The sequence below is a fragment of the Bipolaris oryzae genome, assembly GCF_000523455.1.
Source record: "Bipolaris oryzae ATCC 44560 unplaced genomic scaffold scaffold_3, whole genome shotgun sequence".
Classification (NCBI taxonomy): Eukaryota; Fungi; Ascomycota; class Dothideomycetes; order Pleosporales; family Pleosporaceae; genus Bipolaris; species Bipolaris oryzae.
Genome location: NW_006911279.1, coordinates 376,563 through 404,104, shown reverse-complemented (window position 1 = coordinate 404,104; position 27,542 = coordinate 376,563). Strand labels below are relative to the sequence as shown.

Genomic DNA, 27,542 nt, shown 5'->3' with positions numbered 1-27,542 from the left:
CAATTTTGGTGGAGCTGTTTTTGGTGGTTCGGCGCATTGCGCGAATCCGCGCATTCCGCGCACGGACACAGTAGGGGCCAGGTGCCTGAGCTCGAAGAGTGAGTCTTATACGCCTGTAGTCCCTCACATTTTGTGCACACAAGCTGATTTCTCTAGGCGGGAAATTGTCGTACGTATGTGGACTTGCAACCACGAACATCCGATAAATTTTTAACTAATTGAAACAGTACAGCAACGGACCCTCCAGCCACTGAACGAAGATCGATTCCATCATCCGCAAAATAGAAACCCGACACGCCGGGTACTGAGCGACGAGCAAAGACAGCAGCTCCTAGAATCCCTGCGATTTGGCCAGATTGACGAACGGAAGAACACAATTAAAAGGGCTCATACGAAAACATGCAAATGGCTTTTACAGAGCGCGCCTTATCTAGAGTGGCTAGACGTTACGAAAAGAAGCGAGCACCATGGATTTTTATGGATCAAGGGAAAAGCTGGAGCAGGAAAATCCACACTCATGAAGTTTGCTCTAGAAAGAGCGCACAAGGCAGTCCAAGGCAGCTCACCAATATCTTTCTTCTTCAATGCGCGGGGAAGCACAATGGAGAAGTCTACAACTGGGACCTACCGATCATTGTTACTGCAGCTTCTTGAGAGATTTACAGAGCTACAGAAAGTCTTCGACTCGCTTTATCCATCAACAACAGACCTCGATGCGAATCGCGAGTGGAGTGTGGAGTTACTCAAGGAGCTTCTAGAAGCAGCTATCCTGATGCACGGGAAAGCACCAGTCATATGTTTTATCGATGCATTAGACGAATGTGATGAAACAGAAATTCGAGACATGATTCAGTTTTTCGAGCAGATTGGGGACCTGTCAATAGAGACCGGTTTCTTTACCTGCTTTTCTAGTAGGCACTATCCTCACATCACTATTCGCAATGGACTGGAATTGGTGTTAGAAGGACAAGAGGGCCACAATCAAGACATCATCAACTACATTGGGACTGAATTGAAAATTGGAAAGAGCAAAAAAGCACAGAAAATAAGGGACGATGTTCGAGAGAAGGCAGCAGGTATCTTCATGTGGGTCGTTTTGGTTATTGGCATCTTGAACAAAGAATGGGATCGAGGTCGCATCGATCGTCTCCAGCAGAAATTGCACGAGATTCCTAGCGACTTACACGACCTATTTCGCGATATTCTCACCCGAGACTCGAATAACACGGAACAATTGGTTCTGTGTATTCAATGGGTACTTTTTGCAAAACAGCCGCTCAGTCCTGAGCAGCTATACTATGCTATACTTTCCGGCATTGATAATGATGCTGTATCCGCATGGGACCCCGACGAAATCGATCAAGATTCAATCAAGAGGTACATACTTGATTCCTCAAAAGGCCTTACCGATATTACTGCCTCCAAAAACCAAAAGATTCAATTCATACACGAATCAGTTAGGGACTTCCTGCTCAAAGAAAATGGACTGGCTAAGATTTGGCCCGAATATCAGCACAACTTCTTGGGTCAAAGCCATGAGAGGCTTAAGCAGTGTTCCTGGAAATATATCAACATCATCCTAGAGAAGTCGTCATACATTCTCGACAATCCCTACAACCCATCTTCAATGGCAATACTAGAGCGACGTTCCTCAGCGGAGCAGAAATTCCCATTTCTTGAGTACGCTGTCCACAACATATTCTACCATGCAGATTTGGCAGAAGATCATCATATTTCCCAGTCAATATTTCTAGATCAACTCCAGCTTGAAAGCTGGGTTCTGCTGGACAATTACTTGGAGAAATTCAGCATTCGCAGGCATAGAAAGACCGTTAGTCTGCTGTACATTTTAGCCGAACTCAACTGCGCCAATCTGATCAAGTCCCAAATTACATCTGAAAACGTTCTGAAGGTCACGAAAGAGCGCTATGGCTGCCCTCTGTTCGCTGCGGTCGCCCTTGGGAACGACGCAGCAGTCCGAGTTCTCTCGACGGCGATTGAGTCAGCATCACCCAAAACAGATACAAACCGTGAACAATCTGAAAACGATACGACAGTGGCCGGTCCTGTTCAAAATCGTTATCGGGATTTTGTTTACATGCGTAAGAAAAGCTTCATGTTCAATGCAGCACAGATATGCCCGGAGCACGTCATGACTCGGTTGATTGAGTCACCGATTTACAACCCTGTCTCATCACCATCTGATACGAAATCTTTGATGCTGGAAGCATCGCGTCGCGGCCATGAATCTGTACTTAAGCTATTAATTGACAAACAAAAAGGCTTCTCAGACTTGAAGCCTTCTTTAATAGACAAGGTACTGCATGAGCAGGTGGCAATCGGGAATGAGCCATTCGTCAAAATTCTTGTCCTCGGAGGAGCCGATGTTGACGTACGAAATGGTTCCGGTGACAACACAATTCACGTGGCCTCATCAAAAGGGCTTGAGAGTATTGTGATGTTCCTCCTGGATAATCGCTTAGATCTTCTTGACAGCAAAAATGACTTAGGACGTACCCCCCTCTTGTGCGCAATTCAAGGAAAGCATATATCACTTGCTCAAAAGCTAATATGGAGACGGGCTAATATCCACTTGCGATCCAAAAACGGTACTGATGCTCTCCATTTGGCTTCTTTGATTGGAAATAGAGAACTCGTAACGCTTCTTCTGAACCAAGGTGCTAAAGTTAGACCACGACAAGCCCAACCGGATATACTACATGTCGCTATTCAAGGAGGCGACACGTATATTATTGAGTTGTTACTAGAGAAATGTCCTAAGATTGAAGCGGAGTGTGACGGTCACGAATATGCACTGCAGATAGCTTGCGCTGGTGGGCATCAAAGAACAGCAGAGCTATTGATAAGTAAAGGCGCTAAAATTAACGCGAAGAGTCTTCAATACGGAACTGCGCTTCAGGCAGCTTGTAGTCACGGTCACAAGGATATCGCAGAGGTACTACTAGACAGAGGCGCTGAAGTTAACGCGGATGGCGTTCTATACGGAACTGTGCTGCAGGCAGCTTGTACTTCCGGTCACAAGGCTGTTATAGAGCTACTGCTAGATAGAGGCGCCGATGTCAACGCGAGGGGTGGTCATTTCGAAACTGCGCTTCAGGCAGCTTGTTATCACGGTTGCAGGGATATCGTTGAGCTACTGCTAGAGAGAGGCGCCGGTGTCAACGCACAAGGTGGTCAATACGGCAGTGCACTTAGAGCAGCTTCATATTGGGGGTACAAGACAGTTGTGGAATTGCTGGTAGCAAATGGGGCGAAACAGGACGAAACAGGTCCTTGAGTAGATTCAACCTCTGGATGCGCTGTCACTCTCCTGCATTCGCAACCCTTCTCTTCTGTTATCTTACCAAATTCATAAAAATAATTACCAAATCCCAAATCTTCATTCCCCATCCCACTTGCACTGCCCAGAAAACACTCAAGGTTTTTCTCTAACCCCACCCGAATTTATACCAAAAAACCGCAGAAAGCGGAGACTGCACGTGTTGAAACGACAAATAGACTCTGACATACACATACACTCGCAGCACCACCACCACTATCACCACCAAAAGTCACCAGAAAGCAAGTCACGCATTATCTACATGCAAGCCTCACTTATACGCACTGATAGGTATACAACACACACACTCCATTACCTATAAAAGTACACAAGAATGCTATATGTACACAGCCACCACAGTCGCAACCACAACCACAGCCACAAACGCAACCTACACGATCGTTATATATCAAAGCAAAAGCCAAAAAAAAGAAGAACAAGAAGAAAACTAATCAAAGAGTAGAGCATACACATGCATAAATACCTTCAATCCATCTCCTTGACCAAAGGAAAACCCGTCGTCGCCTTGAACCCCCGCAAGAAAGGTCAAGCGTATCACAATAAAAAAAAGGGGGGAGGGGCGATGTATAGAGAGGGAAAAAAGGAAGAGACATCTATACGCACAGACAAGGGAGACGGCGGGGATTAGAAAAATCGAAATGGGAATAGAAGGGTTGATAGTACACCCGGACAAGAGGACGAAAGATTGGTGAAGAGAGAGAGAGAGAGAAGGAGAGAAATAGAAGAGGAGTACACATTTTACTCCACAAAGGAAGTAACAAGAGATGAGTAGATAACAAGCGGTACTCACCCTAATCATCCTCCATTGATATCCAGAGAGAACCCCACCCCCCCCAAAAAAAAGGGGGAGGAGGCTATGCGAAATAAATACAAGAACAAAGTCTTTTCAAACCCAAAACAAGAAAAAAGAACGCCCATCTACGCACATTTCCCTTCCATATTCCCACCCCTCCACCAAAGATTGATCCACACACCCCTACCCCACCCCACAAGTTCCCTTCGAACAAAAAAACCCCCCATCCAGAAACCGAGAAACCGATAAAAAAAAAGAAAAGATTTCCCCCAGAGTGATATCATTTAGACCCGCCGTTCCAACCTTTCGCCCTTGAAGAAAAGAAGAGAGGACAAGAGAAGTGAAAAAAGGCAAGATGTCAAAAAAAAATAAAAAAAAACACGGCCGTGAGACTATCTATGGCAAAGAAAGTTTTTTTAATACATCCCTGACTAGATGACAGTACAAAAAAAGAAGAAGACGAATATGAAGACGACGAAGTGAGAGGAATAAAATGCACGCGTAAGAGCGAAAAAAATAATAATATAATGATAATGCTTTCCAGGTATTTTAATGAGACCCACTCGTCACATTGGGAAAGGCAATCTGCGGCCAGTGGACTGGGGCAGGGTGATGCGATGGTGTATGCTGATTATGGGAATGGTGTTGTTGTTGTTGTTGTTGTTGTTGCTGGTGGTGGTGGTGATTATGATGATGGTGATGATGGTTTTGAACACCAGATGTTTGAACTAGACCCTGGCCATCGCTACTAGTACCATGGGAGGAAGATGCATCGCGACCAAGCGTCATGAGTGTGGTTGCGGTGTTGAGGTATTCGCCAGGCTGTTGCTGCTGCTGGATTTGGTCGTGGGCGTGTTGCATGTACGCTCTTGTCCATTGCGTCCATTCTTGGGCGACGTAACCATTGGTCGTATAGGTAGGCTGTTGGTGCGCCGTGTTGGCCATGTGGGCGTGTGAGTAAGCATATGCATCTGCAGGCGCTTGCGAGATGGCGCTGGTTGACGATGCGGCCGCAGCGGCAGCGGCAAGTGCCGCAGCGTGATTTGGGTTCATGCTCGCTTCGTCCCCACTATTGTAGGTTTGCTGATCATATCCTCGGTTTGGTTGCGAAGGGACGCTGACTTGAGTGCTGAGGTTGTATGAGTGTGCAGTGTTGATGGGCAGAGTCGTGTATGTTGCAGCATGCGATGACAGAGTAGGATCAGTAGACCCACTGGTTGTTGTGGCGTACTGATCCTGGTATGCGCTTTGGTCGTATACAGAAGCATTAGACTCTGAACGGACGGGAGCCTGCATGGCAACGCGGGCAAGGGACTCGGTTGCCGTTCGCTTGACGATGTTGTCATTGATCTTGCTCAGCGACTGATCCACAATTCTCGAAATGGCTAGCTTCAACCGATTTCCCGAGCCTAGGAACTTATCGCATTCGCCAAGGAGATCCACCCAGGATGCCATGTCGTCTTTGAGCTTGGTCATGTCCGACGGGGTCATCTGATCTTGGCGCGTTGTTGAAATGAAGAGCGTGGTAAATGCAGCAGCAATGTAGATGACTGTGTTGACCCAGGGGATATCTAGACTCTTTTTGTTCATCAGTCCGGTGCAGTGATGCAGTATTTTTTGCGCTGCATGCAAACACTGGTCGAGGTTTGAATTGAGAATGGCTGGATCGGTTGATCTGCACACGCCGGGATGATGCAAGAGCAGCATGTACGAGTGATACCAGTACTGCAGATAGAGCGAGAAGATGTAATCATCATCGGCGGCCTGTGACGGATCGCGCAGCTCATAAGGCATTTCATCTTTCCACTGCCTGATGCCAGCCGCGAGGCGTTTCAAACTCTCGAGGTATGCCTTTTGCGAATACCGGACAGCATAGATGGTCTTGTACAACTCGAGATCCCAGACCGTGTACTTTGCAATCTGAATGCCAACCTGGAACGAGCACTGGTGGAACGTGTCCAGATTCGCATCTTCACCAGGCAGACAGTCGTTCATGGGTTCTGGAAACTCGACATCAATATCTTCGTTGCTAATAGGCATTGGCCGTCCTAGTTTTCCATTGAGATTGATTTGTATGGCATGGAGGGTCCAGAAGACGCGCTTCCTCATTTCAATGTCCAGCTTGGTCAGTTCACCCGTGCCGTCTTCCCAGACATTGACGGAGCGGTGTAGGCCAAGCTGTACGGCGAACAGATAGACGATCGAGGTCATGATCCATGCGGCGCCGGGCTTGGGAAAGGTACGTAGATGATGACAGATCATTGCCAATGCTTGGACGTCTTGCCAACCATGTTCGCCAAGGACGAGTTGCTTGAAAAAGGTTAGGGCATACTTGTAGTGGGCATGAGCACTGTCGAGCAAGGTGCTGCCACCCTGATCGCTGTTGCGAACGGCTATTTGGTACATGATGGTGGCGAGCATCATATGGACGGTTACCGTCTCGGGTCCTGTTGGGGTAAAGCTGGGGTCGTTTCCCATCCTCCAAATCTACGCTTGTCAGTAGGCATCCAGGGAGCAAGGTGGAGGCAGGGTGCGGGAGGGGTACCAATTGCATAAAGGCGGGCTTGTGGACCAGCATGGTGTATGGGTTGATGGAGCGCATGTACCAGATGGCGTACTCGTTGAGCTCGTTGTAGGGCGGCAGCTGGGGCGTTTCGACAGGGTGGTTGCCCATGGCGATCTTGACGAGGGTCGAGTAGGACGTGGCTTCCTTCTCGTATTCGGTCTCGGCGGCGGTAAAGTCTGTAATGTCGATGTTGGTGCCAAAGATGGAGAGCGAAGTGCCCTTGATGTGGCTCAGCGGCGATTGTACCGAGGCGACACCAAGGTAGTTGTCGCCAAGGGAGCCATACTTGAACTGGGGGAGCAGTTCGAGTTTGGAAGAGGCGGTGGCGGCAGGCGCATAGCCAGGCAGCGGGGAGGAGCTCGTTCGGCGGGGGTGGCCATCAGACCAGGGCGATGTATCGCTGGCAGCGGACGAGGGCCATGGGTTCGAGGGCTGTTGCAGTGCAGCGCTGTAGGTAGGTGGCATGCGGGGCTCGACGCCGTTCTCCTTTAGCTGGGCGTGCAGGTCTGCGATTTGGGCGCGCAGGTACGAGTTCTCCGACTCCATGGCCTCTGCATGGCCGCGGACAGTGGCGCGTCCAGTGATGCGGTCGGTGGTGCGGCAGGGCGTCCTGTTCTGCTCGCAGGGCGTGCATCCCTCGGGGCGGCCATCGCAGCGAATCTTGCGGACCTTGCAGCGGTCGCAGGCCTGGCCGGTCCGCTTGGAGTCGGCCAGCTTCTTCTTGACGGAGCCGGAGAAGTCGGTTGCGACAGTGGAAGACGACGAGGGAGGGGCATTGGCGGCGGCGGCGGCCGTGACAGCAGTGGCTTGAGTGGTGGTGTTGGGCGTGTTGGTCGTGTTTGTCGCGGGCGTGGCGGGGGCGCGGTGCTGGGGATGCTGGGGACTCAGCGGGGCGTGGAGGTGGACGCGCTGGATCTTGCTGACGAGATTGGGGTCGTCGTCGGCAGGTCGCTTGCTCGCCATGGTTGGACGTGAACTCGGCGGAGAAAGCCGGTGGGAACGACCGATGGGCAGTCCCCAGAACGAGCCTTGTGTGGCTTGGGGCGATCACCTGTCAGACAGGCAGGCTGCACGCTCGCATAGCCGCGCGCCCACAGTCTTGGTTGGCAGGACCAAAGGGCGTGGTTGCGCAGGGCGTCTGAGGGAGAGGTGAGGGGCGAGCGAGGGCGCGTGTGTGCAATGCTTTAAGCGGGCAGCGCAGAGGGCGAGGTGAGGGTGCGCTGCGGTGGGAAAGTGAATGGCCGCCGCGATGCCCTTGGTACAGTAGCCTCGGCGCCTCTTTGGGGGCACACGGGCGGGCGTGCGCACAGCAACCGCCTTCGACCACGCACCGCGCCCTCGCCATTGGCCGCCAGCACCAGCAAACATAGACGGCTCGGTCGCCGTGCCCTGATGCCCTGACAGCTTCGGCCAATTTGGAGCTGCTGCTGCCCCTACCACTTGCGCTCCCAGCTGTGCAGCGCCCCAAGTATAGCCTTCCCAAACCGGCCAGCCAGCCAGCCTGCCTATGGATGGATGCATGCATGCACTCTCGCACGTACTACTGCCCAAGGCACATACATACATGGCTCTGCTAACCGCCATGGGCCTTCAGCCGCGACATTACTTGCTGCACTAATAACTATCTAACTACTTACTTACTTACTTACTTACAGCCCTATTCACAGCGCCTCTGCCCTGACGCCCTAATGCCTTGATACCCTTGCACTCCCACTCCCACTGCCCCTTCCCGCCCGCTCGCCTGTCGTCGGTGGGGTGCACACACACACACACACTACGCACCACATACTCTCACACACTGCCCCACTACCACTACATACTACTACGTACGAAACAACCTGCGCTCCGTTCCTTTTTTGAAACTTTCAGCTGCTGTCATCCATCCATCCATCCATCCATCCACCCACCCACTCGTCTCCCCACCTCGTAACCCAACCCTCCCCCCCACCGTTCTAGTGCCCTGCTGCACATCAACCACCGTCCATCCCCCCAAGCTCTCCTACGACCATGGCGTCGGTGCGCACATTTCAGCTGCCACACTATCATGCCTACCCTGTCCACGTGGCCCTGTTCAAGGATGTCGTAAACGCCTCACATCTCAGGCGTCAGCTACTAGATGCCAATCCGCATTTCGACTATGCCTTTTTGGACGCGTCAATGGTACGGCCCTGTCTCCTTGCCCCAGACTTGCCTTTTCCATCTTGTCTCTGCACCAGAACTATACGCACCCATTCCAGTCCTAGAAAAAGGGAAGAAAAAAAAGGGGAAAACAAAATGAGCGCCCAGGCAAGATGAAGAGAAGAAGAAAAAAAGAAGAAAAAGGAAAGAAAAGAGTCACACACACATACACACTCACAAAGACACTGCATTGGCTCAGCCCACTTGTCGTGTGCGCCTGCCATCTGCACCTCTTCTCCGCGGATGCTCTTGCCTCGTCCATTCCCCTTTCTCCCTCTCACGTGGCTTGGTGACATTCCAGCCTGCACTAATCTGGATGGCCGGTAATGGTTCGGGCTTTGACACCCCTGTCGCACAACCACAGCCAACGCCTGGATCACCAAACGGTGTCGTTGACCAGCATCCACCTGGTGCTGCTTCAACGTCACTCCACCCACTACCTACTGCAGACCGGGCCACACCTCTCCGCGCCTATGACAACCATCCCATCTTGTTCCCAATGTCAACATAATCTTGCTTCCATTGAGTCTAATCATCTTTTGCTGCCTACCTGCTACCTGCGCCGTTTAGACCACTGACTCTTGACTAAAATAGATCATCTCACCCCAGCACCTCCTCTCCGCCACCTTCATTGCTCTCCACAACTTCTTGACCTCGCGCCCAAAGACGCGCACTCCCCACTCGGAGCTCGTCTTTCGCCTCTCCCCCAACAACAACATTGGTGAATCCTACAAGAAGTTCGGCATCTCAGACTCGTCGACTACAATCATTGCCGTCAAACTGCCCCTCTCTGCTTCCGCTCCTGATGGTACCTATGTCAAGGATGAGTCCATCACAAATCAAACCGTGAGCGCCCATCTTAGCAACGTTGTGCACGGCTCCAGCATCGAGATTACCGACAACGGTCAAGAGCTGGGCTTCTTCTGTCAACTAGACAAGGTCCGCAAGGTCTACAAGCTGGCTAGTGCTGACCGTGCCTCTCAAAGCAACACCACCACCACCACCACCAAACAAGCCAACGGGGATAATCACGGAAATGACTCTCAAGATGAAAAAGCCTACATTGAGAGTCTAGTCCTAGGAACCATGGCTCTCAAAGGATCCTGAACCGCTCATCAACCACTCACTCCCTTGTCTCAGGCCTGCCATACGACGGCTTACAGTCCGTGGCTTGCTGACTGGCCCGCTGATCGTTGTTGCAATGCACAACTATACAATTATAGAAACACGCAACAACACATCACTTCACACTAGTGCTTTCGTTGAAACTTTAATAGTACTTCTCTCTCTGTCTCTGCATGGCTCTCTCTCTCTAAAAAAACCCCGTCCTATGCTACAGATTTCTCAGTCCTATAGATACACCCTGCACATGAGAAAAAATGAGTCAGCTACATTTATAGCTCCTGGTACTCGGGCTTGAGGAAGTCGGCCATAGTCTTGGGCTTGGGGTATAGGTTCTCATGGTGGTCGTGGTGGTCGTGGTGACCGTGAGCATCCTCTGCCGGGCCCACATAATGCATCTCGTACACGGAGCCACACTCCATGCAACGTGACTTGGGCTCCTCGCGGGTGAGGGTGATCCACAGAACGTTATGCGAATCGGCGGGGCATCCGGTGCAACCAACGTATTGCTCATCACCCGCAGAGTTGACCGTGATGGGGTTCTCCATGGTACCTGTACTCGGTCAGCATCAATGCCCCCTCTCATCCAGGTACTTGTGTCTGCCTGCTGCTACTGCTGCTGCTGCTACTACTGCTGCTCCGCATTTGGCTTTGTTTGTTTCATCACGTACCGACACGGCTGGCATCCAATGGCCTCATGTCGAAGATGTCGACACCCTGCATCTTTCCGAGAATCTCGAGACGTTCCAGACCGGTAGATTGTTCCGCGTCTGTAGGCACAGTACCGGGCTTAGCACCCGGGGGAAGGAGGTCCGCTTCTGACTTGATTTCTAAACGCCCAATGCTCTCGTCAGCTATCGACACTTTTCCCACGCGGCATCCGCAACACTGCGGTTACCCAAGTGCGGGCGCGACATACCATCAAGCTTCTTGAAGCCCTCGAGAACGCTGGGCGAATTGGCCGAGTGGCCAGTCTCCTTTTGCGCAATCTTGCTGTCGTCGCCTGCAATGGTGTCAATGCTACATCGTACGATAGCTGGTAGTCCCAAAACCTACGGCGGACAAACGACGTCGTGAAAGTGCGCTGGGCGAGCGCGCGGGGGGCCGCCCGCCTTGCCGCGGCCATGGCAGAGCGTTGGAGAAACATGGCGAGAGCGATTGGGGTTGAGTGGAGAGGGTGGGCGTGGCTATCGAGCTTGCGAGTTCGTGATCGTGGGATTGCGTTCCGTCACGAGAGAAGCTTGGCTTTGCGCACTGCTTAGGTAAGGCCCAATTCGTCAAGCCACAGCAACTGAGCAGAGCCACCCACTCCATTGCAGTTCCTTCCTTTGCAAATCATTCAATTGTCAACGGTTCGTCTTCTAGCTGCACATACTAATCATCGTTTGCAGCATTATGCGCTATGCTGATTCGATCCTGTACAATAAAAAAAACCACGTTTTGACATCGCCTTTTGCTGTGCTGTCCTCCGTCTACGCTTTGCATCGTCTCGACGAACCATTGTGACCTCACCCCACTACTAGATTCTATCCCAATACTAACAATGTCGTTCAAACCCGCGCTAATCATCGTCGACGTGCAGGAAGACTTTTGCCCGCCAGTAAGTCGCCCAGCCTGCTTGTTGACCGTCGCTCACAGACCAGGACGGAGCGCTGGCAGTGGCAGGAGGCCGCGACATAGTACCAGTGATCAACGAATGCCTCGACTACCCCTTCACCTTGAAAGTGGCGACCAAAGACTTCCATCCGCAAGACCACATTTCTTTCGCTTCGAACCACCCAGCGCCAAAGAACAAACCGTTTGAATCTACAGTAACAATCGTAAACCCGCACAACCCGGAAGAAAAGCAGGAGACGCGGCTATGGCCAGACCACTGTGTCCAGGGAACAAAGGGCTCGGAACTGCTGTCAGAGCTACATGTCAGCAAGGTAGACCGTATTGTGGAAAAAGGCCAGGACAAGCGTGTCGAGATGTATTCGGCATTTGCGGATCCCTTCAAGAGTCCGTGTGTCGCCAGGAGCAGCCTGGCAGAGACATTGCACAAGGCCGGCATCACAGACGTTTACGTTGTTGGCTTGGCAGCTGACTACTGTGTGAAATACACGGCCATAGATGCACAGAACGAAGGCTTCAAGACATGGGTGGTTGGTGAGGCAACGAGAGCGGTGGACCCCTCAGCCATGGAGCAAGTGCACAAAGAGTATGAGGAGCACGGTGTCAAAGTGATAAGCAGGAGCGATGTGCAAATCCTCAAGGTCAAGAACCTGCCCAGGAAAACTTAGGAACAATGTGCAAAGAACGCCGACCAGGCTGGCGACAGCGTTTTGGACTAGGATAGCCTCACCACAATCTCCACTAATATACCCAGGCATACTTACGTACACTTGTCACTTTCTCTTTCCTTTATAGGAAAATATGAGCAGCTATGTACCAATTTTGGATACGACCTATGTCAGCGAAATAATGCAAATACAACCATGATTGGGGGACCAGTGTGAGTGGCAGAGGGTGCAACTGCCGCATCGTTTTGTCCATATTCCCTTCTGTCGGTTCCACCGGAAGCACACAGGGATGGACATCCATGAAGCATCCACAACGTCTCCACCGTTTTGCACCCGAGCGTTCCATGGAACCGCTAGAACACGCATGTGATGTATACACACCTCCACTGGATACGTATCAGGGCTTACTCGCACCCAAGATGTGCCTCTGTATCTAGCGATGCCGCCTACGACCTTGGACACACGGCGGACGAGACAACTGCCCCGCTGTCGGCTCAAAGAAGCCAGCTTGGCTGTCGCCACGGTGCAAGTCAGCTGAGTATCCAGAGATTGTTTATGCAGTGTCGCGCAGATCTTTTGAGCCCCCTCATCGCTTGTAGATAGGCCCTTGATTGCTCGTTGTTGATGTTTGTCCTGTGCTGTCAAACCAGTGTCGTAGCGCGGGGTCGCTACTAGTTTTTGTGAAGCCGCCCCTCTCGTCATTGCTGAGAGCCCTGGACTAGTAGAGCTCCCCCACGCCCGCACGCGCCCTAAGCACCAAGACAAGTTCGATCGGGGCGTTGCCAGGCTGCCCAAAGCCTACATTTCCTTTTACCCTGTTGGCCTACTTCCTCATACCTACTCCCACCTTCAACAACCAGCAGCCAACATGCCACACATACCTGGTGTTTCCAAACATCGGCGGACGTCCCTCACAAGTGCGTCATACCCCGGCCACCGCTTGTACCGAGTCTTCCGAATAAATTTCTGCCAACGACCTGACGCTGACGATTGATTGAACATCTAGGCAGTCGCGGCTCCTCTATAGACGAGACACGGCGACATGATGGTGGCGAAGATGTCACCAAAGAGGATGAGACTATCATAGACCCGGAGCAGGGCAATAGTGCGTCTTCCGAAAACGCTGCGAGGCTGGCTGTTACACTAGACCCTGGCTAACATGACAACACCCAGTGCTCACCCATATTATATCACAGCTGCGGCCCGGTGCCGATCTGAGCAGAGTGACACTGCCCACGTTTATCCTCGAACCACGGTCGATGCTGGAGCGCATAACAAAGTGTGTACTAGGCGGAAGACTCCAAAGTCGGCAACGCATGCTGACTGACAGGATAGTTTCATGGCACATCCGGAAACCCTGCTTCCCATTACCAAGATTGAGGACCCTGTGCAAAGATTCGTGGCTGTGACAAAGTTCTATCTCAGTGGATGGCACATCAAGCCCCCGTATGCATACCCGCAATCATGACCCGCCCGTACGCAGCAACTGATGTGAGTGTAGTGGAGTCAAGAAGCCGCTCAACCCCATACTCGGCGAGATATTCACCGGCTATTGGGACTACCCAGATGGCACCAAGGGATACTACATTGCCGAGCAAACGTCGCACCACCCACCAAAGTCGAGCTATTTCTTTATGGCGCCTGAACACCACATCCGCATTGACGGAACTCTCAAGCCCAGGAGCAAGTTTTTGGGAAACTCTGCTGCGAGTATGATGGAGGGCATTGCGATATTGCGGCTCTTGAACACTGGTGAACGATTGTGAGTAGCCGGCATAGCCTTTGCGTCTGGAAAGCTCATGAGATTTTAGCTTTGTCACACAACCTAACATGTATGCGCGCGGCATTCTTTTCGGAACCATGAAATACGAACTCGGCGACCACGCCTATATTCGCTGTCCTGAGACTGGACTAAGCGCCGACCTTGAATTCAAGACCAAGGGCTATTTTAGCGGAACATACAATGCCATTGGTGGCTTTATCAAGGATGCGAGCGGCAAGAACTTGTTCGAACTTTCCGGCCAATGGAACGAGGAAATGTACATCAAGGATCTGACGGTAGGGATCTGTTGTCTTGGATTACAAGAACTGGCTAACTTTTGCAGACTGGCAAGAAAGAGCTATTGTTTGACGCCGCACATACTAAGCATACGCCACCCAGCGCACGCCCTCTGGAGGAACAAGACGAGCGAGAGTCACAGAGGCTGTGGCATGAAGTGACAGAAGCCGTGAAGCGGAGGGACCAGGACGTTGCAACGGATGCAAAGGCCAAGATCGAAGACAGGCAACGTCAAGAAGCCGCAAAACGAAACAGCGAGGGTGTTGACTGGCACCCGCAACTCTTTAGGCGCGTAAGGGGCGGTCACGGTGGGAGCGAAGAAGGCGAGGAAGACTTGGATTGGATCATTAACGCCAAGATGTTCGTATTCAATCCTGTTGTGCTCGATTCAATCTGACAAGACACAGTGACGGAAAGACCCCAGAAGAGGTGGTCAAACAGATCCTGCAAATCCATGCCATACTCCCCGGTCAGAAGCCCGAGAAACAATTCAACATTCCTTCACGGACATCGAGTATCCATCGGACTCAAACAAACGAGTCGATTCAGCCCATTCAGCAGGTGCCTACTGAGCAGGTGCAACCCGCACAATCTCAGCCGACTACTGTACAATCAGAGCCCGCAGAAATAGCACAGCATCAGCAACAGAGCGTAGGTCCTCCCAGCAACTTCGACGGAACAACGGCTCATGCCACGCCCCCAATAAACAGCAGTAACCCCACCGACCCGAGTAATGCACAACCGCCACCTCTCGAAAATCTAGCTCTCGAAAAGCCAGCATCTCAGCCAGAGACGGCCCCGTCTGAAAACCCACCAAAGTTCGCCGATGAACTCCCGCCAAGCAAACTGCTTCATTCCAACCCTGCCAAAGAAGCACACAAGGATGATCTCTTGCGGAGAACAGACAGCCAGACATTGGAGGAAGAAGAGTTTCATGACGCGCAATCGTGAGTGGGTTTCTTTTTCCCCTCCTCCAAAGAGAGGCGTGCGCGGAAAATAATAAAAATATCATCATGTGTGTGTTTGCGTGTGTATCAGCGTTGCTATTCTTCTTTTCTTCCTATCTTTCAGGGTCTCTAATGTCCCTTATCCTTTATTCCTTGTTTTTTTTTCTCGCTCTCGCTTTCTCTTTCTCTGTGGGGGGTGTTTTTTTAATGATTTCAAATTTTCAACAAAGGCTTATCATATTTTTTTCGTGCTTTAGTTATAGAGATGTCCAAGATACGTCGTCTGAATCTAAGATGCGCGGTGGTCGTAGGGGATGTTGTTGCGGTTGTGTGCCTTCGTAGTGGGGTTGTGAGATATCTGTCATGTGTGTGAGTGTGTGGTTGTGTGGTTGTGAAGTTGTGAGGTTGTAAGGTTGTGAGGTTTTCGGGGAGGCTGCTAAGGGTGCTCGATGTGATGACAATGATGTGACGTGGTTTTGGGAATGAATGAGGGTGTTAATGAGGACTCAAGTATATGAAGTATTTGGTATGAGGTTGTGCAGTGTTGGTGACGTGACCCCTCGAGATATATATACATATAGAGGGAGAGAGAGAGAGAGATGGAGGTGATACAACCGTGTATTTTTTTTTCGTTCCCTTTCTCTCAGCCTTGAACACACACACACTTTTTTTTTCTCTTTTCGTCACGATAATGCGTTACGTGTGTAAATTCTTGGTGTCAGTCATCGACTGTTTGTCCCTACACTTCCATACGGGGATGTTATCTGTTGCAATTGAATCCATGAAGTCAATTTTTCCTTGGTTGTTGTTTTTTCTTTTCTTTTGTTGAACATCAACTACTTCCTTACCCTAGGTGTTTATTTTGGGTAGCTTGGTAGTGGAATGGCTGAGAGAAGAATATTTCTTTCTTTCTTTTTTTTAGCAAAGGGTATAATAAGAATGGAGGTAGGTGGCGCTTGGTAAGGCGTTGATCGATGTACCGAGTTCAGTGCTGTTAGAGGTTTTCGTGGCATTTGGCTGTGTGTGTGTGTGTAGCTTGTTTCTTCCGGGACGCTGCATATCGGACTTATGGGTGTATAGAGGTAAGGTTGTAGTGTCAGTGTTGCGGTTCATCGCCGCTGATCTGATGGATGGCGGGTACGATGGGGGTTTTAGCTGTAATTGAGTGCGGTGTGAGATTTGATTTCTTGAGATGACTGATGTAGAGACTGGCTTAATGATGAAGCTGGGTGGTTTGGAGTAAGTAAATTCCGGTCTTGGGGGTGTGATGAGGAAAAGGGTAGTTTGTTTGTAAGTGTGTTCATGTTTTGTTATAGTGTTTGGTAGACGATGTGTTAGAGATATGAGTACATATGGGCGCGATCGAGCAAGGCAGATTCGTCGTTTTTCTCATGTTCAACGCTTTTGTTCGAGCTGATGCTATAGATGGTAGTTTATGGAAATCGTAGTCGAGGCAAAGCATGAATCGAGATATGTATTTGTTCGGGTGGTATGGTGGGCTTAGCGTGCAAAGCCCATTGTACGACGTCTCGAAGTTGCTACCCTGAGAATTTGTAAGTCGAATTAAGGGAGTCTAGTTGTCTTTGCGATATTTTTTCGTGTACTGCTGGCAGTGGGTCGCAGGTGGGTTTATGAAGTCGCTCAGTATGTCTGATGGATCGGAGGTGCTTTGCTCGTTATGTAGCTCCCTTGTTTTATTATGAGCCAATGTTATTAGTAACGTACTGATGTATATTGTGGACGGGTCGAGTAACGATTGCTTCGTTTGAGGTTGTGTCCAGAGATTCAGCACAAACAACTGGCTGCAATGGCTCTATCTGCAGCATACGGAGGTTTTTTCCCTGGTGTTCAAGTATACTCCATATTCGCAGACAGTCTGGTTGAATAGTTCTTCATTTATCCACAATTTTCAAAGCAAGGAGGTATTCAGATAGCTTGAGGATACTAGGAGTCATTATCGACTAAATATTGAGGTGATGACTTCTTTGATTTGGGCAACGTATGCATATATATGTCCGCGCTCTCAGATTCCCACAAGCTCATAACTGTAAGTTTATATAGCCAGCAACTGTTTCGTAGACGCATACAGACACTTTTTATAACCTTGCTGGGCTCCCAGTAAGCTTCGGGTAGATCGATCTCGGTGATAATGAATGGAATATGCAATATAGTTTTCCGTGGTCGCTCTGTTCGCGTTTGTTGCCTTTATTAAATTGTTCCTAAGGTTCTCGAGGTTTATGGGTAGTGCTAAGCCGATTAATGATGCTGAGTTAAGAGCGGAGCTTGCAGAGTTTGCAAACCATATGTGGCAGAACTATCAGATTCGTTCATCTTGGCTGACATTACTGAGTGTCAGTGTAACATAGCTGTCAATTTCAGGGAGACTTTCCTCGGAAGAGCGGTAGATCCGTTGCGCAATTTTGGTTGCAGGTGTCCTATGAAGGTATACGTTTGTTTCAAATGACTCCATATGTAATATTTTGAAAGCTCTGCATGTGTATCTAAGAGAAGTTGTGATCGAATGCATGTGTAACTATGACGGTCGATATCTGTCCTGGTTGATGTGGCCCATACGAGCCTGAATGGGCATCATTTCACCATGGATAGCAGTGATTTGACCACAAGAGGGTCTCATGTGAAAAACTTTTCCTTAGCGTTTGACGCCCTAATACCATGGATATTCTTGACGTCTTCTTCAAACTCGTCTTCTATAATGCGGTGCTGTTGATCAGACATGCAAATCAAATTCGCTACCTATACTATTCATGCCATGAAGCGACCACAAATTATGACGGAAAATTACAGATCGTCTCAAATCAAATTTTCGATTTGGATTTTGAGGTTGTATTTGACATTCTTGAATTTGAGATGTGAAAACAGACATGCTACGGCCGCGTCATGCAAAGCACGGGTTTCGCTTGAACATGATTCGAGATGGTAAGCCTTGGCGCAACACCCGCTCTGCAACATACCTACTTCCCTTCTTCCAAATCCTCACGTCATCAAACAAATGCGTTCACAGCCGGTCGGCAGCGCATAAAGAATCCATAGTAAATGCAGTCATTCAGGAAAGACTCAGGCAAGCCTGCAGGATTCACGTCAGCCAGCAGCTCCACTTCTGAAACGTGCCCCCTGTTTTGCCGGTCTCAGGCTTCATGATAACTTAAAGCGAGAGTTGAGCGTTGGGCGACAATTTTTCGCCATGATTCTCTCGTATCACTCGTATCTGTAGTGACACTCTTTGCTTATTGCTTACTTTGTTCTATTTGCGACAATGCTCACATGATAAGAGAAGGGATTATAGGTTTCTGCAGGAATCACGACCAACCAGCTGTCACTGCATCAAATCAGGCGCAGGAGGATCGAAAAATGGCGTTGCCTTGTTGACACGCGTCAAAGCAAAAGCATCATACTGTCTTTCTGTGTGTATTACAGATCGGTCTTTGTTGGACAACTAACCTTCCCCTGAAGACCTGAGGAGGGATAGATTCTACTGCAAACTTCCGGAGTGATACTGAATGCCCACATCCTGGATGCGTAACTCTAGGCTACACGCCAGTAGATTGAGTAAAGGGATAGAAAGGTCAAAGGAGCCGGCATGCGCTGAGAGACAAAGGGGTATGTGGCAGTCAGGTGGCGCCCTAACAGCCGGCACACGAAGAGCGCAAGAGCAAGCTCCCAACGTCTAGACTCGCCACCGCCAGATCTTTGGCAGAAAATTTTACCTCACTAATGGTTCACCCGCAGGAGCGGGCGTTGAGCGTGCAATCACCAAGTCCAGTGGCCAACACCTTGCGCACGGCCAGATCCACCCAGCCATATACGCTGTCTTACTTGACCGCGATTAATATTCAACTATAGCAGGCATCTGATATCACCAGCATGAAGGCATCATTGGCTAGGCTTGGTCACAAGGCGGGCGAAATGGATCACTCGCTACCGGATGGGGACTGCAGCATACATACTTCCGGTTTGCGGCAATGCTTCGGTCATCCACATCACCTGTCTTTAGCCCGAGAGGGTGGTCTCTCCCGTTGGATAATCTGTCGGGGCTTGCGCGTTGTCGAGCATGGATCGCCGCAGCTTGATTGCCTGGAAGACATGGCTGCAGCACGAGTGGGTGCACTTAGCCAGCAAGGTGGCATTGATAGGTTGCCACTGTGGGTGAGCATGTGGGTGCATTTTCTGTCGCCCCGGGCAGGACTGCCTACGGGATCATCTGCCCGGCGATGAACGTGGTAGTAGGATGTGATGAGCTACCGACAGGTCCCCTCACGCCTAAACGGGATTCACCACAAGCCAGGTTACATATTGTGTCCTGAAAGCGGACTCATCCGGAAGCAGATGCTACATTGTCAAATCCAGTAGCAATGACATCTCGTGGTATCAGGCCACTTTTGAACACTTTTCTAGGATGATACTGGAGTGCTCAGGGCTCTCATTATGGCAAGTCCCTACGATAAACAAACATGATCGAATTGCCGCCACCTTGGGCCTTCCCCCACCCCCTGACCACCTATGAGTTAACTTCCACTATCTCATACAAACCCGGAATCATCTCAATCATGTGCAGTCACCTAGAGCTATAGAGATCACATACTTCATCTCCGGCCATAGGCATGATATCGCTGTGCAATCTCCAAGCGAAATGAATGAAGTCTATGTTGTTCTTTTGCTCAGACCACTTTTGTAGCCTCACTCAGGACTCTCACACCAAAGCAGCAACAATACCCTTTAGAAAGTGCATCGAAACTACTCAGCGAGGAAGAGCTTAGGCTGGAGAGCTATACTACCAGGATTGGGGTCTCTAGATCATGAGTTGGGCTTCACTGATGGTCAGTAGCCTGTTCAAATGAAGGTCCCTGCTGTCAAACACAGCCTCACAAATGACAGGTCTCATGTCATTGTCTAGAGCGTCTCTTAATATGGCCGAATAGTCAAAGCGCAAACCATGACTATGTCAAGTCGCATTTGACTGATGAAACTTTACAGGCATGGACTTGGTTGAAATTCCCTGTGTATTCACGACTCCTGCAAAAAAGAAACCTTGCTATCTCATAGTCAATGTTAGATATATCGTTTTATCACTTCGTATGCCTATCTACTTCTCTTAACTAGAATCTCGGAAAGATTACATATCGGCTGTACTATAGGCCGAACCCTCCCCCCTTCAATTATATATATTTTTAAATCACGAATGTCACTCCTTCTCATATCTCTATTTTTGACTTTGTGCAACAAGTGTCAAGCAATGTCTCTAAATGCAAAGACCCCCCATTTGCGCCTAGTAGCCCCGGCCCCAGAATAATAAATGGCCGAGAGAAGCTGAGTCACTGGGCCGGTGGAGCCCTCTATTCAACCCTCGACCACGCGACCGAGTTTTGGTCACAAACAAGGACTACACGAAGAAACTTTGGACAACCTTCACGTTGTCATCGGGCATATGCGGCCAACGATTGAAACCTTCTTTCTGGCACACATGTAGTCAGCAAAAGTGGAGTGTCCGGTCAAATGCTCCATTAGTGTACCTGTACACACAAGGCTCATGATAATGGTTTAGTCGACTCTGTTTCAGGATATTAGTGCGTCGCAATGCCGGATCCAGCGCTCGGTAGTGGAGCCCACCCCCTCCACTCCCCCATGGCATAAACGCTCACCGGGACATTAGTTCGTAGCCGCAATCTTTTTTGTTCTTTGCTGTTTGCAGGCACCAAGTTGCCCGGCGATGGGCAAGATGGTTTAGCAATCATCACATGCAAGTATCTTATGGCGCTGGCCGCCATCGTAGTTACTTGCTAGCTTAAAGAAGAAGAAGAAAAAAAGACGCGGCGAAGTCACCGAGCTAGTAAGCAAAGTGATCTGCTTATCCGCTTCCCTCTCTTGTCCATTTTGTGGAGGGAGAGATATGCGAGTATCGTTCGATAATGTGTGGCTCTTCAAACTAAACTCAGCACCCACCCCTTCCCTTTTTCCCGCTTCCATGACTCCAGCTACAAGGGCTGAGATCGGGAAACATTAGTCAAGTAATGTGTGTAGCGAAACCATATGACGTTTCTTGCCTCATCAGGATCACACTTTGGGCCAAAAAACGGTAGTAATCCTTGTTCGATTTTTTGTCACACCCCCCTCCCTCCCGGAAGGGAAAACAAAAACCTCATGTAGTGTACTTTAGCCTCCGAGCCAGGAACAAGCCCGTTGAGAAGAAGTGTGCCTTGCATCGTTCATCCGGACCGTCTTTGCTTCTGCGCGCGTTGTAAGCTAGCTTGACTTCTCACCCGCCTCCGCGCGCTTTTCCTCTTTGCCTCACCCCATGTGCACGTGTGAGGGAGTGTGTGTGTGTGTGTGTGTGTGTGTATGTGTGTTTGAACTACATACAACCCACCCTCTCAATCTTGTTGAGACGCCCCATTTCTGCACGAAGACCCTGTCTGCGCACACGGCTGCCATGATTTCCCACCGAGCGATTGACCGTGGAAAGCTAAGCGACACACACAGCAGCAGCAGCACGTATGCTGGGAAAGCCATGTACAACCCGGCTTCGCTACCGTGGTCCCCCATTCCCAGGTCCCTCCGACTTGCTTCGGGGGGCCCACGTCATCCTGTATCTGTTCTTTCTTTCCCCACAGTCCGGTGAAAAGTGAGTTTTACACTTACTCGTTTTGGCGCCGCGACACCTACCTACATGTTTTTTTGCTTGGACATGACTTGCGACAGGGCAAATCAATATACTTCCAACTGCCGAGTTAGAGAAAAACGTGAAAGCTACACTATGGTGTTACTTACTGTCAGACATACGCGCATCATTCTCGTACCATTTACACGTCTCAATCACACCTTGACCCCTTCCACAGCCCGCACCTTTCCATCCCTACCGAGAAGAAAAAAAAGGTCAAGAAAAGGAAAGAAATCTGACCATACATGACCCTCGGTCGACCAGATCTCTCTCCCCATCCACCCGCCCAAATGCACCACTTACCACCCCTGGCCAGTAAATCGCCCAGGAGCCCAATCGGCACAAGCTCCATTCCTTCTCTCTCTCTCACTCACCCTGATGATGCCCAGTGCAAGCGAGGGTCAAGAAGCAAGGGCACACACGCAGAAGACAAGGGGTGTGAGAAAGAGTGTGTGTGCGCACACACACACCCCCATCTCTCCCTCCCACACCCCCCTCCTTCCCGCCATCCGCGCATCGGGCGTATTACGTGCTTGCCTAATCCAGAGGCGTGACGGCACCACACCTGCATGCCTCCCCTCGCATCTCTAAAAAGTCGTCCGTCTGGGGGGGGGGAGCGGCGGCGTGTAGCCGTTACCGTTATACTTAGTGGGGTAAAAAAGCATTGCCCAGCCCATCTAAAAGCCGTTAGGTTGGGCAGATGATCAATAACTTTCGCGTTGTTTGCCTTTTTTCCTTTGCCGTTCCGTTGGTTAGTCTGTATATGCTATGGGGAATGTGGCTGGTTAGCGATTGCTGCCAGACCCCATTTGTTGGCAGAAAACAGGTACCGGTTGCCTATCGGAGGCAAGGAAAAGGGAAGAGTGGCGAGAGCTGCTTAGTGCAAACGGCACAGGGGGTGGGAGGATCAAAGCGCATGGTATGATTATCGGTAGGCAAGTATTGGCGAGTATAAATCAGCACGGGAGGGGGAAGGATAACGAAAAGAGTGTTTGGGCCCGGAGGAATGGTTACGGCATCTGCATCGGAGTCTTTTTTTTCTTGCTCGCACTCGCTCATCATTGCGAGTCTTGTCGCCTATCGCCACGGCATCTCATACTCGGAGAAGATGGACACTCGGTTCGAGTGGTTGCGGATCTGTGCTACGTTGATCACGTTTCTATTCTTGTGAATTTTTTTTGGAGACAACAAGTTGGAGGCGTCATCGTCGTCGACAGTTACCTTGTTTGTGCCGCCCCAGCCTCATTCTGCCCATTTTCTTGTCTTGTTCGCCTTCCGTCACGGGTAAGCTGCTCCGCCGCATCGTCGTTTGTTAAGACAAGGTTTTTTCCTAAGTAGTTGATAGTGGGTCATTTTGGCAAAGCCGGGTATTGGAGAATGGGTGGAGGCGAGTCGATCCCTTGGGGACAAGGGGGGTCCGAATAGAGGGATTGCGCTTTTCTGTTTACGGCGCAAGATGGTTGATTGAGTGGATGCAGTCTTCCCTGCAGAGCAAGAAATGGACATGCTGGATGCGGAGAATGAAAGAGAATATACTCATAACAACGGCTTTTGGTTGGTTGACGCGGGGATTGATCTCCTCTCTTTTTTGCTTCTTCATTCCTCATGCAACGTCCTTGTTACCATATCTCTTTTCCCTCGGCATATGGTCCATATTCCCCTTTGTGTAAGTACTTTCTTTTGACACTATCTCTCCGCACCGCCGCCCCCTGCTTATGTTGATCATCCAGCATAGCAAGGTCGTTGATTGCCAACAGGGTAAACCCGTTGGCAGTCGCCAAAAAGCAATGACACACACGCGCACCCTAGTCCCCCGGTCCATCGCGCCTTCATCCGAGCTCTTCAATAGTTTCAACGTCGGAGACAGATTCCCTTCCCGCTGATATTGCTCCGGCGCCGCAAACGAAAGGGAAGACCCCGGTTAGCTCTACTGCGCGGTGCGAATAATCGACCATCCCAGTAATCGCGCCTTCTTGCCGCTTCGTGCGCGCATCCTGTTCCCCGCTTGCGCGTTCGGCTTCGCGCAACCTACCACACCTCTTATTGTTTTTTCTTGGCCTTTTGTGGTTTATCGCATTTTCCTCCGGTTTTGGGGCTTGCCACACGCTTGCTCGGCAGCCGTTTGGCGCAGGAGTAGCGAAGTGGGCGCGGGACAGGTCCCCGAATTGCTAGTCTGGGCGTTATAAGGGCAGGGTTCAGGGTCCGCCTGCAAGCGGTATAGTTTGCGCAGGGTTGCTAGTATTGAAAGTCGCGATCGCGCTTGGGCGGATAACTTGTATGTGGCGATGATTGCGATGACGAGGGAGGCTGGCATGCGGTTGATTTTGTAAGGGAGGGATAGCCATGAGGCGTGTGTATGGGATGAGTTGTGGTTGGCAGTAGTATGTAGTCGTATTGGAGGTTCGCTTGAGCTAGACGACTCGACGTTTCCGAGCCAATGGGACAAGTGTATGTACATACATGGTCGTGGTAGAGAGGATTCCGCAACCCCTTACGCGTGCTTCGTTACCAAAGCAAAACTAATGTATCCTTGGAATGAACCCTCGACAAAGCTGCAAAGAGAACCCAAGCTGCCAAGTGAACACATCACGTGCAATCGTTCTCTCGGAACAGCAAGATTCCTCAGTGTGTGATACATCGACGAAGCAGGGTAGCTGCAAATAACACCACTTGTGATGCGCATGCCTAAGCTCTCCCCTGTTGCCAACGGACAGAACCTATGTTCCTTGCCGTTCTGGCCCTGACGTGATCATGTTCGTCAGGCCACGATATTGTGGCTGCGGCTACCGCTGTCTCAGATCAACTTCGTCGTGCCGTTGTGCACGTCAACATCTGAAACCATACTATGAGACAGGCAGGACCCCAGATTACTAGACACAACATGACGTGGGTTCGTCTCGGTTGGCGTGAACATGCTGACGCCCTATGAGTTTGGTTCATCGTCATGTAGCAAGTTGCGATATGTGAGACTTGTGTGTGCGCATGTTTCGACATTTTGAGTAATCTTGAGCCGTGTAACTGCATTTCTAGACTGAGGGTGCATTCGAACGTTCCAGAACTTCTAACAAGATGAGAACATTGGTGTTGGAAGTGGTGCTGTGCGGGCCGTAAACTCTGCAACTGTCTGGAAGGACTGAATATAGTAACGGGGTATTACAGAATCGAAGTTTCGTAAAGAAACATGAGAAAGTATGCTGCGGCACCGTGTACCACAACCGGGTGTTGAAGAAAAGAAAACCATCCCCAATTCATCCAAATGTAAAGTAAAAAGCGCGAAATGTCGCAAAGAAAGGTAAAGGTAAATAGTTATAGAAGGAAAGCTAACGCATGATATAGAAAAACCAAAAAAAGGATACTGGTTGTGTAGTACAAAGGAAAGGATTAGGGGAAAGACCAATGAGAACGCGCGTATTGCAATATTGCCTGGGTATCTTCCCTTCTCTTGCTCCGTTGTTGACACGCCCTCGAACACCTAGTCTGTTGTTGCCAAGTTTGCCTCGCCAGAATTGTGGTATGCGCCGGACGTTTGTCAAATCTTTAGTTGCTGCGCCATCAACTCAAATCCCATCCTCCTCGTAAAGTATTTCCTAACCTATCCTGTCTTCCCAACGCCGCCGCAATGCTCGACTCGCTTGTACTATCGCGCGTCGAAAAGATGTACGTACTCCCCGATATATTCGAAAAGTTTTAGGGAGTGTGAATCGAAGAAGAAAGGCATGCCATGGCCGAAATCGTGGTTACGTCGTAGAAAATATTTTGCCAATTAAAGAAGAATGCATGCGTGTCCGAAAAAAGTGTGTCGCAGATGCTGAAGTAAATCACACAGAGGACTTTGTGACCAGCACAAACCCTGTAACCACCCCACGCCCCCTTCTCCTCGTGTTCCCAACCATTGGGGTTCTCACCATGCACGGAGGGCCTCGACTTGACTAGTTAAGCCCCCAAAGCCATGGTCGGCCAGTCAATGGTATCTTGCGTCTGGTTCACTCGGGCCGGTTCCCAATTGCGACGGGGTGTATGTGCGTGGCGGTTGTGGTTGCTGTTGTTGCTGCTGCTGCTGTTGTTGTTGCTGTTGCTGTTGCTGAAGTTGTGAATGTTCCTCCTCTTGTGCCTCTTGCTGAGCAAGCTCCATAGCCTGGAGCTCTTCGGCCTTGTCTCTACACGCGTTGGGCGAGAAACCGCTACCGACCTTTGAAGAGACGATGCGCCATCGGTCATTCTCGTACTCTTGCATAGCATTGCGAAGCTTGTCAACCTGTTTTTCCGATTAGGGTTAGCATGCTCGGGCTTGTGTTTGCCACACACGACGTTGTGTGTTTCATGACTAGGAGTAGGAACTTACCATCTCGGACGTCCAAACCGTGGTCTTTGCTTTGAGCTTGGTACAGTAGCGGACCTGGAGAGTACCCGAGCTGCGGCCAGGAAAGAAGTCTGCGATTTGCTTCCAGGTGAGGTTCTTCTTTTCTTTGAGATCGACGAGTAACTGGTCGTCTTCGGGGGTGAACTTGAGTTTGGGGCCGCGGGGTCGTTGTGCGGGTGCAGGCATTCCTTCTTGGCCTACGACGCTAGGAGGGCCATGATGATGAGATGGTGAGGGAGGCGCGCCCTCCATTGCGTGGTGTCGTTTATTGCGATGAGTGCTTGGTAGATGGTGATGGTGAGTTGGAGGAAGAGTGGAGTGAGGGGCGGACGGTGGCGGCGGATACTGTTGAATAGAGTAACTCTGAGTCGCGTGCTGTAGTGAGACGCTTCCCGTTGCTTGTGCGTACGGGTTGAGCTGTTGCTCTAAGGTTGGGGTAAGATCGTGCGGCAAGTCGTCTGGGTGGCTGCGCTTGCGTCCGGCGGTTTGCTGGGGCGGTGGATAGCCCACATTGTAGGATGAGGGAGAGTGTTGCGACATGGATTGATGGCGCAAAAGATGAGTTGGGTGTAGTGAGTGTGTCTCGATGTCCGTGTAAGTAGGGTGGGAGCTGGTGCCGGCATGTTGAAGGGTCTGAGACGGGTGTGGCTGCAGGAAGGAGTGATGGTATCCCGGAGGCAATCCGGTATGAGAATGCAGGACATTGGAGTGTTCGACGCTTGAAGTCGGAATATGGTGCTCTTCCCCAGCGTTGCCTGATACGCTGTAGTCGAGGAAAGGGCCTCGATAGGGACTCGCCAGTGTTGCTAATACGCATGGAGACTACCAGAGCAAACTCGCTCTGGCAGGCCGCCGATATGAGACCTGAGCCAGAAAATAACAAAAAAGGGAGAAGAGAGAGAAAAAAGAGTGCCTCGTTTGAGTCAAGGATAGTGGTTGCGATGAAATGTGTCGCACGCGTTTGGGTTATCTCCAATATTTCTATATTGACAAATGTTGAAGCAAGAAGAGCTTGGGGGAACGCGCCATCGGACAAAGTGTTATCGCGTGTGTTAAGCTTTGGGGTAGCCGGCTATAGCTTGCAGCCTTGTAGGGGAACAGACGAATAGCAGGTTATTGTTGGGGACGGCTGTGGATTATATGATATTTGTGCCTGAGGGCAGAAGGCATTAACAAGGTCGGGCAGTATGTCCCCTCCAAA

At 50.3% G+C, this 27,542-nt stretch overlaps 9 protein-coding genes across 9 annotated transcripts; 5 read left to right on the top strand and 4 right to left on the bottom strand.

Annotated features, from left to right (window-relative positions):
• Positions 1–313: 313 nt before the first annotated feature.
• Positions 314–2,539, top strand: COCMIDRAFT_66802 (uncharacterized protein; the record flags this gene model as incomplete). Its single annotated transcript, XM_007684601.1, has 1 exon — positions 314–2,539. A coding segment is annotated over one exon (2,226 nt), but the record flags the coding sequence as incomplete, so codon positions are not given.
• Positions 2,540–2,956: 417 nt separating this feature from the next.
• COCMIDRAFT_56280 (uncharacterized protein) lies at positions 2,957–3,298 on the top strand (the record flags this gene model as incomplete). The annotated part of the gene is made up of 1 exon (XM_007684600.2): positions 2,957–3,298. A coding segment is annotated over one exon (342 nt), but the record flags the coding sequence as incomplete, so codon positions are not given.
• Positions 3,299–4,703: 1,405 nt separating this feature from the next.
• COCMIDRAFT_80931 (uncharacterized protein) lies at positions 4,704–7,683 on the bottom strand (the record flags this gene model as incomplete). The annotated part of the gene is made up of 2 exons (XM_007684599.1): positions 4,704–6,641; positions 6,700–7,683. The coding sequence occupies 2 exons, from the start codon at positions 7,681–7,683 to the stop codon at positions 4,704–4,706; spliced, it is 2,922 nt and encodes a 973-aa protein (XP_007682789.1).
• Positions 7,684–8,727: 1,044 nt separating this feature from the next.
• On the top strand, positions 8,728–10,005 carry COCMIDRAFT_81037 (uncharacterized protein; the record flags this gene model as incomplete). Its single annotated transcript, XM_007684598.1, has 2 exons — positions 8,728–8,880; positions 9,493–10,005. 2 exons carry the CDS (start codon positions 8,728–8,730, stop codon positions 10,003–10,005), a joined length of 666 nt encoding a protein of 221 aa, XP_007682788.1.
• A 287-nt stretch (positions 10,006–10,292) lies between these two features.
• COCMIDRAFT_81033 (uncharacterized protein) lies at positions 10,293–11,233 on the bottom strand (the record flags this gene model as incomplete). Its single annotated transcript, XM_007684597.1, has 4 exons — positions 10,293–10,573; positions 10,692–10,850; positions 10,940–11,023; positions 11,077–11,233. Coding segments are annotated over 4 exons (681 nt in total), but the record flags the coding sequence as incomplete, so codon positions are not given.
• Positions 11,234–11,563: 330 nt separating this feature from the next.
• COCMIDRAFT_80986 (uncharacterized protein) lies at positions 11,564–12,302 on the top strand (the record flags this gene model as incomplete). The annotated part of the gene is made up of 2 exons (XM_007684596.1): positions 11,564–11,620; positions 11,664–12,302. The coding sequence occupies 2 exons, from the start codon at positions 11,564–11,566 to the stop codon at positions 12,300–12,302; spliced, it is 696 nt and encodes a 231-aa protein (XP_007682786.1).
• An 868-nt stretch (positions 12,303–13,170) lies between these two features.
• COCMIDRAFT_32037 (uncharacterized protein) lies at positions 13,171–15,312 on the top strand (the record flags this gene model as incomplete). The annotated part of the gene is made up of 8 exons (XM_007684513.1): positions 13,171–13,219; positions 13,309–13,407; positions 13,476–13,581; positions 13,638–13,748; positions 13,804–14,064; positions 14,114–14,360; positions 14,408–14,721; positions 14,769–15,312. The coding sequence occupies 8 exons, from the start codon at positions 13,171–13,173 to the stop codon at positions 15,310–15,312; spliced, it is 1,731 nt and encodes a 576-aa protein (XP_007682703.1).
• A 9,730-nt stretch (positions 15,313–25,042) lies between these two features.
• COCMIDRAFT_81236 (uncharacterized protein) lies at positions 25,043–25,453 on the bottom strand (the record flags this gene model as incomplete). Its single annotated transcript, XM_007684595.1, has 1 exon — positions 25,043–25,453. A coding segment is annotated over one exon (411 nt), but the record flags the coding sequence as incomplete, so codon positions are not given.
• A 489-nt stretch (positions 25,454–25,942) lies between these two features.
• Positions 25,943–26,881, bottom strand: COCMIDRAFT_32036 (uncharacterized protein; the record flags this gene model as incomplete). Its single annotated transcript, XM_007684512.1, has 2 exons — positions 25,943–26,236; positions 26,324–26,881. 2 exons carry the CDS (start codon positions 26,879–26,881, stop codon positions 25,943–25,945), a joined length of 852 nt encoding a protein of 283 aa, XP_007682702.1.
• Between the last annotated feature and the right edge of the window lie 661 nt (positions 26,882–27,542).